We start from the raw sequence: 17,162 nt of genomic DNA, 5'->3' as shown, positions 1-17,162 counted from the left end.
GTGGACATCCACAAAGATACAAATCAATTTGAAGAGACATAATGGCTGACGCACAGACGTCAATCATGGAGCTGATTCTTAGAAGCGCTTTTATTCACACCAAGTATTTTCACAAGTACATTCACATTCAAGTATTTTCATCAACATGTTCACACCCTCAACATAGAGTTCTGTTTTTTTACTTTTCTCTGAAGGTATTTAAGCAGCGTGAGAAGGGACAACTGTTAACAAATTCTTTGGTTTTCCACACCATCACATCTTTACAGACACTGCATCTCAGCCAAAAAGAGGAAGGTATGATTTAGCTTTTTTTGTGCCATGAATTGTCAGCTTTTGTTATTATAGAGTTTTGTACAATGAGTATCTCAATTTTCAAGATGCAAGATACACATTAAGGTGCACTTTGTATTGTTGTTAGATGGTTATTCTAAACTGTATGCACAATCTTTATTGTTATTATCATTGTTGCTGTTCTTGTAACTGCACTTTGCATATTACATACTGATTGGGAAATGACTTACAGCCTCTGTATGATGTTAGTATTAGCATGTCATTTCCAAAGTCACTGGTAATTTCTCTGAATATTTTCCCACTCAAGCAATGAGCTAGCTTACAGGCTTTACAGAAATGCCTTTTAGAAATATGATCGATTGTTGCATTCTCTCTAGTTGAGGAATGCACTTGCAATGTTGCAAAGAGGCACTAGACCATACAATTCCTTCCATATTTTATTGGTTTATTTGTCTGAAAGCCAAATTAACTACAAAATGTAACCAGCCATATAATATTCAGTTATACTTCAGTTTGTCATACTTGTCCTTATGAAACAACCAGAGTTGCACTGTGACTCAACTCAAAGACCAGGCTTTTTTTTTTTACAATTGACATGTTTGGTACCAACAGGTACCTAGATCAGTGGGCAGTAATGTTGCTGCCCACCATCACCGTATTGGCAGCAGTCCTTCTGCTCCTGCCGCGTCCCACCATCCAGTCATGCATATCTGGCACACAAGAGCTCTGCGACGCGGCAGAATTGGCCCCGGGTTCATCCCTAGCTGGCGAAGGTTTTGACATTACCACAATGCAACGCAAGGGAGCTTTTGTCATCGACATGAACACCTGGGAAACCCAAAACAAGACCTGCACCCTCTGTGCAAACACCTACTTTGGAGGGAAAATGCAGAGGATTCCTACATCTGTCACGAGCTGGAGGCCCCTTCATAAATGCAGCATGGCAATCAAGAGCGAACTGATGGAGTCTGCCCTGTCAGTGGCTGATCACGTTAGCAAGAGTGTGGAGAACGACTGGAAGATAGGTTTAGGTTTGAGTAAGGCTGGGTATGGAGCCTCCCTGGCCCTTTCTGGGACATATTCAAAAATGGCCAGAACCGCCATGAAGAAGAGCAAGGAAGACCACTTCAACTTTGTCAGCCACTCAGTCCACTGTGGATTTTACAGGTACAGAGGACTCAGACATTTACCAACATGTCATGTTAATGAATGTGGGTGAATATAGGTGGATGATACACTGATTTGGGTGTGTTTTTAAATAGACTACAAAATTCACCAGAATGGTTGTCTATTTAGTGAAGTGGTGGCTGAGGAAAATGTTGCTTATGAGGCTCTAGCATATGCCTAATGCTATGGAACATTATTAAATGACTGAACAGTAGACTACACTGTGACAAAAGACTGCGCATAGTGCATAGGGCTCTCAATAGATAGTGTATAGTGAATCTGAAAAAAGTTTTTAAAAAAAACAGCATCATTATTATTATTATCATTATTACACCAGCCGCAACTGATTTGATGTCCGTAGGTGTTCATGCGTGCTTTAAAACCTCTTCAACTCCCTCTCTTGCAGCTACATGGTCTCCAGCAATCCAAACCTACATCCAGATTTTGCCAAAGCTTTGGAAAAGCTCCCTAAGATCTACAGCCCCAGCAACAAAGAAACTTATGATGCTTTCTTTGACACATATGGCACTCACTTCCTAAAAAAGGTATAGAAAAAAATTGCACTACATTACATTACAACTCCTAGCAAGCATCTGCAGCAATATTATCAGTATGTGTACGGCCTGATAGCATGGCCATGAAGTGGAATTTAATGTTTTTACTAAATTAGGCTAAAACGTTTGGTTAAACGGTAAAACGTTTCTTAATCTTCTTAAAATACTAAAACTTTTACCCTAAACTCAGCATTGAGATCCTTCATTTAAGGAAACATACCAATACGGAAAGTATTAGCAGCAAAATGTAGTTGAAGTATCTGACTGATAGTATTACTGATGATATTATTATATGAGTTCATTCGATTATTAATACTGAATAATCTGTGTGTAAGCAGCATGTTACTGTTGTAGCTGCTAGTGATAGAACTAGTTTGAACTAGTTTAAATATAAATAAAGATAAATAGATAAATCTGAGGTGACATGAAATGATTAATGGGAGAGGGAAAAAGACAAATATGTTTTCAGTTTTTGGACCTTTTCTCTAATCTTTGATTTTTAGCGAGGTCTTGGATCATTTGAATATTTATTGAAATGAAACTATGTGAAGAGTTTAGAGGGAGAAACACTATTTGGTGGAGCTGTTAACACCTCATAGACTTCTGACATGTGTCCCCACTACACTATTTGGTGGAGCTGTTAACACCTCATAGACTTCTGACATGTGTCCCCACTACACTATTTGGTGGAGCTGTTAACCACTCATAGACTTCTGACATGTGTCCCCACTACACTATTTGGTGGAGCTGTTAACAACTCATAGACTTCTGACATGTGTCCCCACTACACTATTTGGTGGAGCTGTTAACAACTCATAGACTTCTGACATGTGTCCCCACTACACTATTTGGTGGAGCTGTTAACACCTCATAGACTTCTGACATGTGTCCCCACTACACTATTTGGTGGAGCTGTTAACAACTCATAGACTTCTGACATGTGTCCCCACTACACTATTTGGTGGAGCTGTTAACAACTCATAGACCTCTGACGTGTGTCCCCACTACACTATTTGGTGGAGCTGTTAACAACTCATAGACTTCTGACATGTGTCCCCACTACACTATTTGGTGGAGCTGTTAACAACTCATAGACTTCTGACATGTGTCCCCACTACACTATTTGGTGGAGCTGTTAACACCTCATAGACTTCTGACATGTGTCCCCACTACACTATTTGGTGGAGCTGTTAACAACTCATAGACTTCTGACATGTGTCCCCACTACACTATTTGGTGGAGCTGTTAACAACTCATAGACCTCTGACGTGTGTCCCCACTACACTATTTGGTGGAGCTGTTAACAACTCATAGACTTCTGACATGTGTCCCCACTACACTATTTGGTGGAGCTGTTAACAACTCATAGACTTCTGACATGTGTCCCCACTACACACTGCTTTTTTTTAAGATATCAGAAGCCAAAAACAATAAACTAACTACTGGTTAATCTTTTAATGTATTTTGAAAGCTTGTTATATTGTCTATTGTGTAACATCTTCATCTTATAAGTAACTAATAACTAAAGAAAGTGCAATATTTCCCTCTGAAAAGTAGTGGATTTTAGTAGTAGTAGTAGTAGTAACAAAGTAGTATTTGTAACATTTCAACAGTTTATTAGTCGAGATTGAACAATTAAGACGTTTTGCTTTGACTGTATATTATTTAACATTTAATTGAAAACATTTAATTCATCTTTAAACTAATGTTCAACATCATATATAAATACGTTCAACAATACATACATAAATGTTCAACAAATCCTTTACCATATGTATACATTATTTATTTTATTGATGTTGATCATTAATGAGATTCCATGTTAAGTAAACTTCTCCTTTCTTTTATGTGAATGTTTCTAAATATGCTCACAAGAGATCGTGGAGTTCAAAGTGAATTTTCTCATTTAAGACATGTTCAAAAATGTATATACTAATATTTATATTGCCCTCTTCTTGTACTGCACGCCCAAGCCTTTACCTCAGAATTTCAACCACATACATTTAATGAAGTTAATTGTCACTAGTGTAATCAAGTAATATCTGAAGATTTTTTTATTTGGACTACTAAAGTAAAGTGAAAACTAGCTAGAGTTTCTACAAACATGCATGTGGCTGAACATACAGTACATTTAGCTCTTTGGCCAGGGTCTAGCACAAGAGTCACTTGTTTTTGGCCTTGTGAGAACTTTTACTCTCCTCCTTTGCTCTCCTCTGCAGGTGAAGACCGGTGGCAAGACAGAGTCCATGACCAGTATCAGGGAGTGCAAAGCCTCCATTATGGGCCTGAGCTCTGATGAGGTCAAGACGTGCCTCGGTGCTGAAATTGCTGGAAAAATCCCATACAAGGTTGACGTTGACCTTAGCGCAGAAATGAGGTTCTGTAATGGCAAGAAAAATAAAATTGAGGGGAGAAGAAGCTTCTCAAACATCTTTCAAGACAGGTGAGTCAAAATGGCATGTGCATCACTAAAATACACACAATCCACAGAATTTACATGCGAGCACACACACACACACACACACACACACACACACACACACACACACACACACACACACACACACACACACACACACACACACACACACATTAACCTAACAACTCCCCTGCACAGAAAAAAAAAACATCGGCACACATACTGGTATTTTAACACCAACATTTCCATGCTGGCTTTACATGGGAATATGAGCCAATATTTTAGAAAAGCTGCCCCGTAAATCTCCCCTCCTCTCGACTTTGTAACATCTGCAGCTGTAGTTTGACTGGAAATTGAAGCCAGAACGTTTCTGTATCATGGTACATCGCTAGTGGTGACCTGGTGCACTATCTTACAGACTGTGTCCATTTCTACTCCAAAAAGATAACTGATGTGTCGGTGCTCACTCAGGGTGCCCCACCACCACAGAACAATCACCAGTCTCTATTGAGGTTCAGTTCAACAGTCGCGCTCTGTCCACTGTTTCCTCCCAAAGTTGTTCAGAAAATTAGATAACGTGTGAATAGAATACATAATTAATTCACAAATACACACATTTTCCTGAGAGCAGTCCTTAGTGGGAATGACCATAGAGTAACTTCACCGGTTAAGATTTGAACCCTCAGTTCACATAAGGTGGGTTTTTTTTGTCTCAAATGATGGAAGAACAGAAATGGGTCTGTTATTGTTTTACTTTTGTATTATTATCTTATAACGGATTCCATGTGGGAAAAGGGGCTAGTTATGCAGGTACATAAACAATCAAAAACCTCTTGACTTCTACATGCTGTGCTGACATCTGACACATCTTTCCATATTTTGGCTAAAGGGTCACAGAAATCATCGGTGGGCAAACGACAGAGGGTGAGCTCCTTTTCTCTGCAGATCGAGATGCGTCTGGCTATAAGAAGTGGCTCCGATCCCTGCCAGTCAACCCAGATGTGATCTCTTACACGCTGAAGCCCCTTCACAAGCTGATAACAGATAAAAAGGTGAGGAGAGAAATGAAGCTGGCCATCGATGACTACATCATCAACAGGAGCCTGAAGAAAGAATGCTCTGACAAATGTCAGGTTGGAATAAGAACCAATCCAGACTCCTGTGCCTGTCACTGTCAGAGTCACAAGGGCTTAGGCCGCAACTGCTGTCCAACACGCAGTGGCTTAGCTAAGATTGTTTTGACCATCATAAGGGCACATGGTCTATATGGCGACTACAGCTCTAAGACTGATGGGTACGTGAAGATCTACGATGAGAACAAAATACTGCTTGGCAAGACGCGCACAATTCAGGGTAACAACTCTCCTTACTGGGACAGGGAGTTCGACATCGGTGACATGCTTTTGTCTGCGAACAGCAAACTCAAAATTGAAGTGTGGGATGAAGACACCCGTTATGATGACCTCCTTGGGACGTGCTTCGCAAAACTTCAATCGGGTGACCAGGGGGAGAAAGCTTGCCCTCTTCAATACGGGGTGCTGTTTTACAGGCTGGAGGTGACCTGCGGTCCCAGCCTTAGAGGCCCATCTTGCGCTGAATACGTGGCCTCTCCCATGAACAGTGTGCTGGAGAAGCTGTACGTGTCTCGTCATGCTCATCCCATTCCGAAGCACATGCTTTCCCAAATGGGAATGCGGTTGGATAGGCAAGCATTCAATTACACGCTGACGGACCAAAGCTCAGTTCAGACCGGTGGTAAAGCTGATCAGCTGTAAGTTCAAGCATAGATGCTGAGATTCTTTCTGACAATGAAGCAGTTTGTTTTGCTTGTCAAAGTATTTAAAAAAGCATCATGCAGTTAGATTGAGCCACAGCCTTGACCAGTTATATGTGTGATATAAGCAAGAAAAAAAAGAAAAAAAAAAGAAAAAGAAATATGATTACATAAAATGTACCTATATTGTATTCACTTCTCACTGTGAATTAATGACAAATAAAGCATTTGGAAATAGGCAATACATTGAAGTTATTTTTTATTTACATTTTGTCACTTTTTTGTGAAATGAACACCACATACAACTGACAACTGACCCTGACAAAAGAAACAAGCACCTTGATGACATCTCATTCAGCTGGTAATATAACTACTGCCATATGATCAATGCAGCCCATCTAACTGACACCCTAACTGAAATATCTAGATCTGGTAATGGTGATCAACCACATACCAACACTTAAGAGGTAATAAACTGTGTTTCCTGACAGATTATGATGACGTGGACTCTTTACTCTTGTATATCAGCCTGAATTTTCATCTAAATAAAACATAATGAGAACAAAATGTTGGAATGTCTCAGGCCCTGCGAGATGGCAGAGGGTCCCTCCCTCCACCACCAGGGGGCAGACAGAGCCACCAGGGACTCATCATCACAAGCTGCAATACTCTTCCTCCTCCTTCTTCCACACATCCAGAGCCAGGAAACGGGCAGGGAAAATCATTGCAGACCCCTCACACCCTGGACATAATCTGTTCCAGCTCCTCCCCTCTGGCAGGCGCTACAGATCTCTGTACACAAAAACCACCAGACACAGGAACAGTTTTTTCCCCCTTGCCGTCACTCTAATGAACAGTTGACAGATTATTATATTTTATTATTATATTATATATTATATTTATTTATTATCCTAAACTGTTGCATGCATATTTTTCAGTTTAAGTACATTGAGAGCAATTAAACCCAGGAAAAATTCCTTGTATGTGGAAATGTACTTGGCCAATAAAGATGATTCTGATTCTGATTCTACTGCTTATAATAATCAGCTACCTCTATTTTTGTGACATACAAAATTGCCCCACCAGAAATTTCAGGCTAAAACCGCCACTGATGCCGCTCATCGGACTGCTCTCCAGTGTAGGCCCTGCCCTGTGATATTGGCATGCCTGCTCTCCCTTGTTCTCCCAATCTCTCTCTGTCTCTGCAGCAAGTGATTGGGGACAGGTGTGTCCTTGATTGGCTGGGCTACAAAAGCCCTGACCAGCCGGCAGTCGAGACTGGTCTGGTCCTCCCGGCATTTGGCTTTTGGTTCTCCGTGGTCGTTGGATTGTGGTTCTCCGTGGTCGTTGGATTGTGGTTCTCCGTGGTCGTTGGATTGTGGTTCTCCGTGGTTGTTGGATTTTGGATTTCCGTTGTCGTTTGTTTTGTAGACTGACTTTGCATTACATTTTTGGTTACCATTCATGATACTGAATTTCACCACACTTTTGCATTCTTTATTATATAACTATAAATATAAATCATTTAATAAATTACTTTTATTATTATAAATTCTGCATCTCCTCCCCTTCATGTTCATGCATCGAGCCGTGCATGTAACAGTCTGCAGTCGGGGGCGAAGTTGTAGGACCAGACACAAGAGAACCACGGCATGAATTGTCCGTTTAACCAATAGAAGTGTCCGTTTAACCAATAGAAGTGGCGCCTGCAATCTTTTTGAACCGATTTGTGGCCCCGTGGTGGTGGGTGTGGCCTCTGGGTGTGACCACCCAGCTGCCGTGTTCAACCCCTTCATCAACGCCAGCCTGTTGACTGCTGGCGAGCGAGCTGTTCTGCCCACCTGACAGAGGGCCAGAGGGGAGAGGAGCGGGCGCATTACTAAAGTGAGTCTTCATGGATGTGTCTGTTCATGCAAGCCCTTCATTCACCAGTGTCTGTGCCATCAGGGGCGGCGGTGGGGAAGTGTCATGTGGGAATAGGGCTTTTAGTGACCCAGGTTCTGTATGAAAGCAAACTTAATTGCACCAGACCTAACACCAGACTTACAACACAACCCTGGGCTCCGTCATGCACGCTTGGGCTTAACACCAGGGCAGACAGGAAGCCAGTCAGTAACACCCATCTGCCTGCTCTTCTGCATGCGGCCGCCACGTCTTCGCTAGATGCAGTGCTGCCCCATGTGCCAGGTGACTCACCTCCACCGTCTCCCGCGAGCTCATGGGGGAATGGATGGACCAGCAGCAGGGTGACGTAGCTACACCAGAAAAGATCATTCTGCATTCATGTTAATGTTCTTCAAGGATTATCGAGATAAGTTGTGCAGGATAAATGTTTCAATCAGCTGTGGTTTTATTGTCATTAATTTCATTTAATTTACCTCGTGGTGATCTGAAAATGCATTTTTATCAGCGAATGACTTTAGCATGAGGGGTCTAAGGTTTCAGGTCTCGGCCACTTCAGAGAAATGACATGACGACACAAACATTAGACTGGAAGATCAATGCACATGAAAAATACTGGCAGTTTCATGAGAAAAGCCACACACTGCCACATCCTCCTTCAATTCTTAATAAAGCCACCACAAAACACAGTAAGACACACTGCATGTTCTCAGTCAGTCTCAGTGTTCCTCTCTCGCACGCTCTCTCTATTCGTTTGTCCAACCATTTACCCACATTTGCCCTCATTTATTTGCCCACATCACTACTCAGACCACCAAACATTTCCATCTACAAACCACTACCTTTGCTCCACCTCCCATCTCTGTCTTTATATTGGCAGGTTGCAAGCATTGCCACAAATACTCAGAGACCCTTAGAGTCATCAGTCAGATGACTAAAATAATGTAACGGCCGCTTCAAGCACAGTAGCAAGGTAAGACTTCCTTCTTGACTTCAGGTTTGTCACAAACAAATGGATTAACAACATTTAAACACTTTAAACCGAATTTCTAAGATGGCTACTACAACAAAAGTTAAAGGCACATTTAAAGACATATGTTTCATGTTGTTTTGACTGTAAATCTCAGTTTAATTTAGGAGAGGATTCACAAAGTGTTATATGATAGCTATTTAACCAATATGTCCATATAGCTACTGCTAAGGAAGAACTTTTCAGGAAATAACCAAGGCCCACCATGTCTGGGGTAATTTCCTAATTCTACACAAGACTGCTGCTATGTTTGTAAATGTATAAAGAACAAATATCAGTTTCCATTGTCTTCCATGTCCTTCCATCGTTCATGAGACGTATTGTTTGTCACTGCATGAAATCAGAAGTGTCTTAGTAATGACTTCTGCTGAACCTTTAATAAGTCGGTCTTTTTCTTACATTTTGGGTGTAAAAAAGGGGCGACAGTGGTACAGTGGTAGAGAAGTCGTTTAGTAATCAGAAGGTTGCTAGTTCGATTCCCTGTCGAAGCGTCCTTGAGCAAGACACTGAACCCCTAATTGCTCCTGATGTGCAGTGTGCCATCAGTGTAAATGTAAAATGTAAAATGTGTATACATTGTAAGTCGCACATATGTAAGTCGCTTTGGATAAAAGCGTCTGCTAAATGACTAAATGTAAATGTAAAAATGGGGCCTTGAGTAGATCATTGTTCTAAGTTGCACAATGCACTAAAGTGAGGTTAAGAAGTAATGCGCTGTCAAGTTTTTTTTTACATAAAAACACAGTCCATAAATCTGGAAAAAGTTTGCTGATATTTTAGCTCAACAGCCAATCAAATTACAGCCCTGTCTTCTATACTCCTGACGTAATATGTTGATTAGCTGGAATTGTTTATGGCTCGGTCTGAGACGCTATGTTTGTTTCCCATTTACAGAGCCAAAACTGTACATGAGCTGGAATTGTTTGAGCGCATACATTACCTGATAGCTAGATGATCGTAAGGAGGAATTTACTGAATTTGTCTGAGACGCTATGTTTGTTTCCCATTTACAGAATTGGCCCTTTAAGAGATTTCTGTTTGTGTTTTTATCTGTTGTACTAATCAGGCCTTGCTCCTTTCTTGAACACAGCTCCAGGCCGTTTGACCATGGGCGTTTCAACCGTTACCTTTCGGATGGCCGTCTATCTCACCCTCATACCCCTGACTACCCAGTCATGCACTAGAGGCCTACCCCGTGAGTGCAAAGAGGCTGAGTTTGCCCCAGGATCCAACCTGGCCGGTGAGGGCTTCGACATCACCAAGATGCAGCGCAAGGGAGCCTTCGTCATCGACATGAACCTATGGAGGCGGGAGAATAACACCTGCATGCTGTGCGGGAACCCGTATCAAGAGGGGAAGATGCAGAAAGTCCCACTACCTGTGGTGGACTGGAGAGTCAGTCAGAAATGCGACATTAAGGTTGCCAGCTCACAGTACCAGTCCAGTGAGTCCCTGGTCAAAGCCAGTACCTCCAGTGTGGAGAACAACTGGAAAGCTGATTTAGAAGTAGAGACCAAACGTGTGGGTGGCTCCTTGATGCTGGCTGGAAGCCAGTCCAAATTGGCTGAGTACTCCATGGAAAAAACTAAAAAGGACAAGTTTACCTTCTTGAGCCATAAGATGGTCTGTAGCTACTACAGGTATGGAAACGCCTTTTAGAATCCTACATTATTAGACGTAGTGTTCTAAATGAAACATGTGCCACTGCATAGTATATAGTTACTGCAGTGTATAGCATATGTGCTTGTGTGAGTGACACAGAGACAAAGGTTTAACTGAATAAACCAGTTTCTGGTTTTACATTGTTATTGTGGTTGGAAATGAGTGCAGATTGTGATGTAATGACGGATACCACACATTTGGAAATATGATATAAAAACTTTTTTGACTTTTTACCTGTTACTGAATCCCTCTGTTGCCATGTCCAGCTACAGGGTTTCCAACCAGCCCCCTCTCCACCCAGAGTTTCAGCACGCCATTAATCAACTTCCAAAGAAATACAGCAGTGTGAACAAGCAGCGTTTCTACAAGCTTATCAACAACTATGGCACTCATTACATGACAAAGGCAAGCATGGGGAACAGATTATCCATGTCACATGTACAAAATGCAGTCCCTTCATATCACTTATTTTATTCCTGACATGACGTTTATAAACCTTAGTTGTCCTAAATATCAAATACCTCACATTTTATTACACTATTACAGAACATCTCTGATGCCAGGCATATCATATATAATAATGCTATATGAATTCTAAATGGCAGTCACCAGCAATTTGGGTCTTTACTACTGGTTTGAAATGAGATTTGTTTGCCGAAAACTATGACATAATCAACATTATTTGACAAAAATTGTTTTTACACATGTATGTGATTAACATCAGGTGCACACTTTCCCTATGCTTCCCTTTAGGTGACTCTGGGCGGGATGGTGCAGTCGGTGACCAGCATCAGGCAGTGCATGGCCTCTTTACAGGGCCTGTCCTCAGACGAGATCAAGATGTGTCTGGATGTGGAAGCCTCAGCCAGCGTGGGAGACAAAGTCAAGTCAGGGGCAGAGATGAAGCACTGTCAGGAGGCAAAGGAGAAGACAGAGGCCAAGAACAGTTTCTCCAACAACTTCAGTGACAGGTGGGCTAAGAAGTTTGTGATAATATGCCTGTTTGGTGGTCCAGTCGTGGTATACTCTACTGTCCAAAGATGACCTTTTAAGATCTTTAAGACCTTTTTCAATGTTCTTTGCTTTTTAAAAGGGAGTTGTTTCTTGTCAGAGTCACTTGTGTGCTTGCTCTACAGTGTTTGGGCCTCAGGCTCTGTAAAGTGCCTTGAGACATTGTTAACTGTGGCGCACTGGAAATGAATATAACTGGATTTAATTTTCATTCATCCTACCAGGCTCACAGAGATCTTTGGTGGCCACACCACCGAGCCTGAGCTTCTCTTCTCTGCAGACAAAGACCCGGCTGCTTACAAGGAGTGGCTCTCCTCCCTGCCACTCAACCCAGATGTGATCTCCTATTCACTGGATCCCCTCCATGAGTTGCTGCCCCCCAACCTTCCACTGAGGAAAGAGCTACGTAAAGCAATTAGACATTATGTTCTGGAGAGTGGACTCTGGCAAAACTGCACTGAGCCCTGCAAGTCTGGCATCAAAAGAAACGAAAAGGAGCCCTGTACGTGCAGTTGCCATGGTGATCCTGGTGTTGGAAGTGACTGTTGTCCCACTAAACGTGGTCTTGCTCGGGTCATCATCACTGCGGTGAAGGCCACTGGTTTGTGGGGCGACACCAGCACAGCTACAGATGCCTTCGTGAAGGTGTTCGACTCTCAGAACTTGCAACTTGGACGAACCTCTGTGATTTGGAACAACAACTCACCTCAGTGGAACTCAGCCTTTGACATCGGTGATGTCCTTCTCTCTCAGACCAGCAAGGTGAAGTTTGAGGTATGGGACGAGGACAACAAGTGGGATGACGACCTGCTCGGAACATGCACCGTGGACCTCAAGGAAGGGACAAAAGAGGGTGTGTGTCGCCTGAACCACGGGATGTTCTTCTACAAACTCCAAGTGACCTGTGGCCCAAGCCTGAGCGGCCCGTCCTGTTCTGAGTATGTGAGCTCTCCCATGAACGGTCACCTGGAGAGGCTGTATGTGTCTCGCCATTCCCGGCCCATACCAAAGGACATGCTCATAAAAATGGGAGTGTTTGGGGATGAACACCCACGCATTTCAATCTGACTAATCCATACTGAAGCTTTCTCTTTCTTTTTTTATAGTCTCAGAAAGGATTTACAGTATGTACTCAGCAAGATTCATATTTATCTATCCTACATTATATCTATATTTACATTGACACTACTGCAAGTAGTAGAGACCTTTCCAGAGTAAGCACAAAGTACTCATTCTAGTCAATCTGACAATGTGGATAGCAGATAGAAGTAGTGCAGCATAGCCCCTGAGTCCGATGTGCGACAGTGTTAGGCGTATTAGGGTGTTAGAGAATGGTTCAGAATGGTAGTAAAGCTGAACAACTGTAAGTTCAAGCACAAATGCTGAGATTCTTTCCTGACAATGAAGCAGTTTGTTTTGCTTGTCAAGGTATATAAAAAAGCCTTATGCAGTTAGATCGAGCCACAGCCTTGACCTGTTATATGTGTGATATCAACAAGAAATCAAAATGACAAAAAAAAAGCAAAAACTGAAAACTAAATATGATTACATTAAATGTACCTACATTGTATTCACTTCTCACTGTACATTAATGACTAATAAAGCATTTGGAAGTAGGCATAAATTGAAGTTTCTATTCAATTACATTTTGTCACTTTTTTGTGATATGAACACCACATACAACTGATTGTACATAACGACCCCCCCCCCCCCCCAAAAAATCCTTAGGAATACAAAACTCATGTCTGTGTGATAACTGCTACATGTGTGAGATTAGTCCTAGACATTAGATGAAGCAACACCAGGAAGGATCATTCTGCATTCATGTGAATGGTCTTTAAGGATTAGCAAGATAAATTATGCAGGATAAATGTTTCAATCATGTTCCGGTCTGACGCATGGCGGAGTAGGTCGCAAGCCGGGAATACTCTGTTCACATTTGGTCAAAATCCTTGTTATATCCGTCTAATTCCATACAAAACTGGTGCTAACGCTGACTTTAGCTGAGAATATGAAAAAGATGAGTAGAAAAACAGGCCAAACGGCAGACCAACAAGTTAGAGACGCAAAACAAACTGACACAGATAAGCTAGTGGAACAACCGGACTCTGAGGCTAACAATCTGCTAACCCTGCCAGATATGGAGAGATTGCTAACGTCCATGGAGGAACGCATTATAGCGAAACTTTCTGCTCAACTGTCGGCTGAGAGAGCCATTATCGACCAACACCACGAAACCATTCAACAGTTGGAAACCTCGCATAACGACATCCATACAAGACTTGAGAGACTTGAATCCACTTGTGCAGCACTCTCTCGTAAGACAACGAAGAGCTGAAAGTTAAACTGGATGATCTAGAAAACCGTTCCAGGCGAAACAATATTCGCATAATAGGACTGCCTGAAAAAGTTGAGGGACTGCATCCAACTTCATTCATTGACACACTACTGAGAGAAACATTTGGTGTGGAAGCTTTCCCTACCTCAACGATCGCTGACAGGGCTCACCGGATTGCCATGGTCAGGAAGAATCCAGCAGACTCCAGGCCACGTCCCCTCATCGTGCGAATTCACCACTTCCAGACCAAGGAACGCATTCTGAAGCTAGCAAGAGAGGCCACCTCCGTTTCTTTTCGCGGTTCACAAATTCATTTTTTCCCGGACTTCAGCGCTGAAATCTCCAGGAAGAGAGCTGCATTCATCCCAGTGAAGTTGCAACTTAAAAATGCTGGATTCAACTACAGGATGCTGTTTCCTGCCAAGCTCCAGGTTACCGACAAGGACAGACAGGATAGGCATATCTTTCTCTCACCCGACGAAGCTGTCTTGTTTGTGAAAAGACGTACAGGCAAACAGGGCTTGGATACTTCCACACAGGCTGAAACATAACGTGGGTAGGCTATCTACTTCGCGTTGGTGAGTAAGCTTGCTTCAGATGCATCTTATTATGCGTTCTCTAAACGTAGCCCACTCCATGGCACTTCATATTAGTCAACTTTGATTATAAATGGACATTCTTCTTTTTACCTTGACTGATTTGTGATGCATAAAAGGCCCTGTTGGAGTTAAGCAGTTAAGTTAAGAAAATGCTCTAGTTAAATGCCAAGTTTGGTTGCCTACTGTGTCGTTGTGACGTCATTTTGGTCGTTTAATTTTGTTTTATGTACAGATGCCTGAAAAAGCCCGCTTTTTGCCCTTCATATGTTGTACTATATATTTTAAGAGGGCAAATAGACTTTTTTTTTATATACTATGTCTTAGTAATTAGGCTATATAATAGCAAACTGTTCCTCTTACTGTTACTGTTTCTGCTACTCTTAAAAGGTGTTATTTCTGTTGACTGCGTTGTGCACAAACCCTTTTAATGAGAAACATATTTTCTGTAATAACAGAGTATAGAGTGTAGCCTGTAAGAATAGGTAGCACGTGCTCTTCGTGCTTGCTAAAGCAAGTTTTCCAGTCCAGCCTTTTTATTTTTATTTTTATTTCTCCCCCCTCCCTCCTCTCTGTGCATTACCCTCACCCCTCGCCATCATCTCATTTCACTATGGCTTCCCATAGCTCTCAATTGATCTCAAACCTCATTTCCTGTGCTAGACAAAATGACATCTAGAGTTAACGCTCAGCATCGTTCCATACAGTTTGTTTCACTCAATGCAAAAGGACTAAACAATCCAGTGAAAAGACAGAAAATAGTATCCTATCTCCAGCAGCTAAAGGCAGATATTGCATTTATACAGGAAACTCATTTAAAAACGGATGCTGTCAGTTATCTTAAAAGAAGATGGGTTGGACAACTGTACCACTCACAGTTTAACGTCAAAGCCAGAGGGGCCGCAATCCTTATACACAAAGATATCGCATTTCAAGCAGAAGAGGTGATAGCCGACACCAATGGGAGATACGTTATTGTCATTGGCCAGTTATTCCATCTTCCTGTAATTCTTGTCAATGTTTATGCCTCAAATTTTGATGACCACAACTTTTTTGCAAAACTCTTTTCTGCCATACCTGCCCGTAACAATTACAACTTGATAATAGGAGGCGATTTTAATTGTGTGCTCAACTCCACACTAGACAGATCCTCAGCTAGACCTCAGGCTCTCACCAAATCAGCCAAGGTCATCAATGGTTTCTGTGCACAATCTGGTCTTTCAGACATTTGGAGATTTAAATATCCCAATAAAAAAGGCTTCTCCTTCTTCTCCAGTGTCCATCATATTTACACCCGTATTGACTATTTTCTGATAGATAACAGGTTAGTAGGGAGTGCAGACTCTTGCCAATATCACACCATCTCTGTCTCAGACCATGGCGCTCTATCCTTTCAACTGAGCTTACCCAATTGCTTCAGACCCTCTTGCCATTGGAGGCTTAACCCACTTCTATTGGCTGATGAAGAGTTTGTAAACCATATCGCTTCCCAGATTAATTTCTTTATAGAAATTAACATTACCCCAGAGGTTTCCCACTCAACCATATGGGAGGCGCTTAAAGCATTCCTTAGAGGGCAGATAATTGAGTACTCCTCTAGAATGAAAAAAGCAAGAATGGCCAAACTTGAGACAATCTCCCAAGCCTTAGCTGATATTGACAAACAATACGCCTCATCCCCCTTGCCAAGTCTTTATAAAGAAAGGCTGCGCTTGCAGACAGAATACGATACACTGACCACAGACAAAGCTACTTATCTACTCACCAAGGCCCGCTATAATATTTATGAATCTGGTGATAAGGCTGGCAAACTGTTAGCCCAACAAGCCCGCCAATCCGCCTCCTCTCGCCTCATACCTAAGGTTCATGATAGAAATGGTGAGAGCGTAACCAACCATTTGGAAATTAACGATGTCTTTAAACAATACTATAGTGACCTATATAGCTCTGAACAGGATGAAAACTCCCCAAAAATTGAGAGCTTCTTCGACAAACTTACATTTCCCTCTATCCCTTCCGACCACAATCCACCACTTGGGGGAGAGATCTCAAACACAGAAATCTTAGAAGCTATTAAATCTTTAAAATGCAACAAAACACCTGGGCCCGACGGCTTTACCTCAGACTTCTATAAAAAATTTGCACCTGAACTATCCCCACTGCTTCAAGCCATGTTTAATGAATCGTTGTCGTCAGAAGAGCTTCCACCAACCCTACGACAAGCTGCTATTACACTTATCCCAAAAAAAGGCAAAGACCCACTACAGTGCGCTTCTTATCGCCCTATCTCTTTACTGAATGGCGATTATAAAATTCTGTCTAAAATCCTAGCCGCTAGACTGGAGAAGTTAGTACCGCAAATAATATCTACAGATCAAACTGGTTTTATTTTGAATAGACACTCTAGCTCAAACTTGA

At 42.0% G+C, this 17,162-nt stretch overlaps 2 protein-coding genes across 3 annotated transcripts; both read left to right on the top strand.

The window, feature by feature from the left end:
* Window positions 1-193: 193 nt before the first annotated feature.
* LOC105897659 (perforin-1-like) lies at window positions 194-6,447 on the top strand. The gene is made up of 5 exons (XM_031587240.2): window positions 194-294; window positions 904-1,458; window positions 1,865-2,003; window positions 4,232-4,455; window positions 5,321-6,447. The coding sequence occupies exons 2-5, from the start codon at window positions 926-928 to the stop codon at window positions 6,204-6,206; spliced, it is 1,782 nt and encodes a 593-aa protein (XP_031443100.1). The 5' UTR covers window positions 194-294; window positions 904-925; the 3' UTR covers window positions 6,207-6,447.
* Window positions 6,448-8,426: 1,979 nt separating this feature from the next.
* On the top strand, window positions 8,427-14,276 carry LOC105897657 (perforin-1-like). 2 transcript variants are annotated; one of them, XM_031587153.2, is made up of 5 exons: window positions 8,427-9,080; window positions 10,228-10,777; window positions 11,066-11,204; window positions 11,553-11,770; window positions 12,035-14,276. In XM_031587153.2, exons 2-5 carry the CDS (start codon window positions 10,245-10,247, stop codon window positions 12,876-12,878), a joined length of 1,734 nt encoding a protein of 577 aa, XP_031443013.1. In that variant the 5' UTR covers window positions 8,427-9,080; window positions 10,228-10,244; the 3' UTR covers window positions 12,879-14,276. The 2 variants fall into 2 exon arrangements, with proteins under 2 accessions (XP_031443013.1, XP_042563587.1); XM_042707653.1 differs by lacking the exon at window positions 8,427-9,080 and having other exon boundaries at window positions 9,882-10,777.
* The last annotated feature ends 2,886 nt before the right edge of the window (window positions 14,277-17,162 follow it).

Source organism: Clupea harengus, chromosome 1 (assembly GCF_900700415.2).
Source record: "Clupea harengus chromosome 1, Ch_v2.0.2, whole genome shotgun sequence".
NCBI classification, from domain to species: domain Eukaryota; kingdom Metazoa; phylum Chordata; class Actinopteri; order Clupeiformes; family Clupeidae; genus Clupea; species Clupea harengus.
This window is presented reverse-complemented; position numbering and strand designations above follow the sequence as displayed.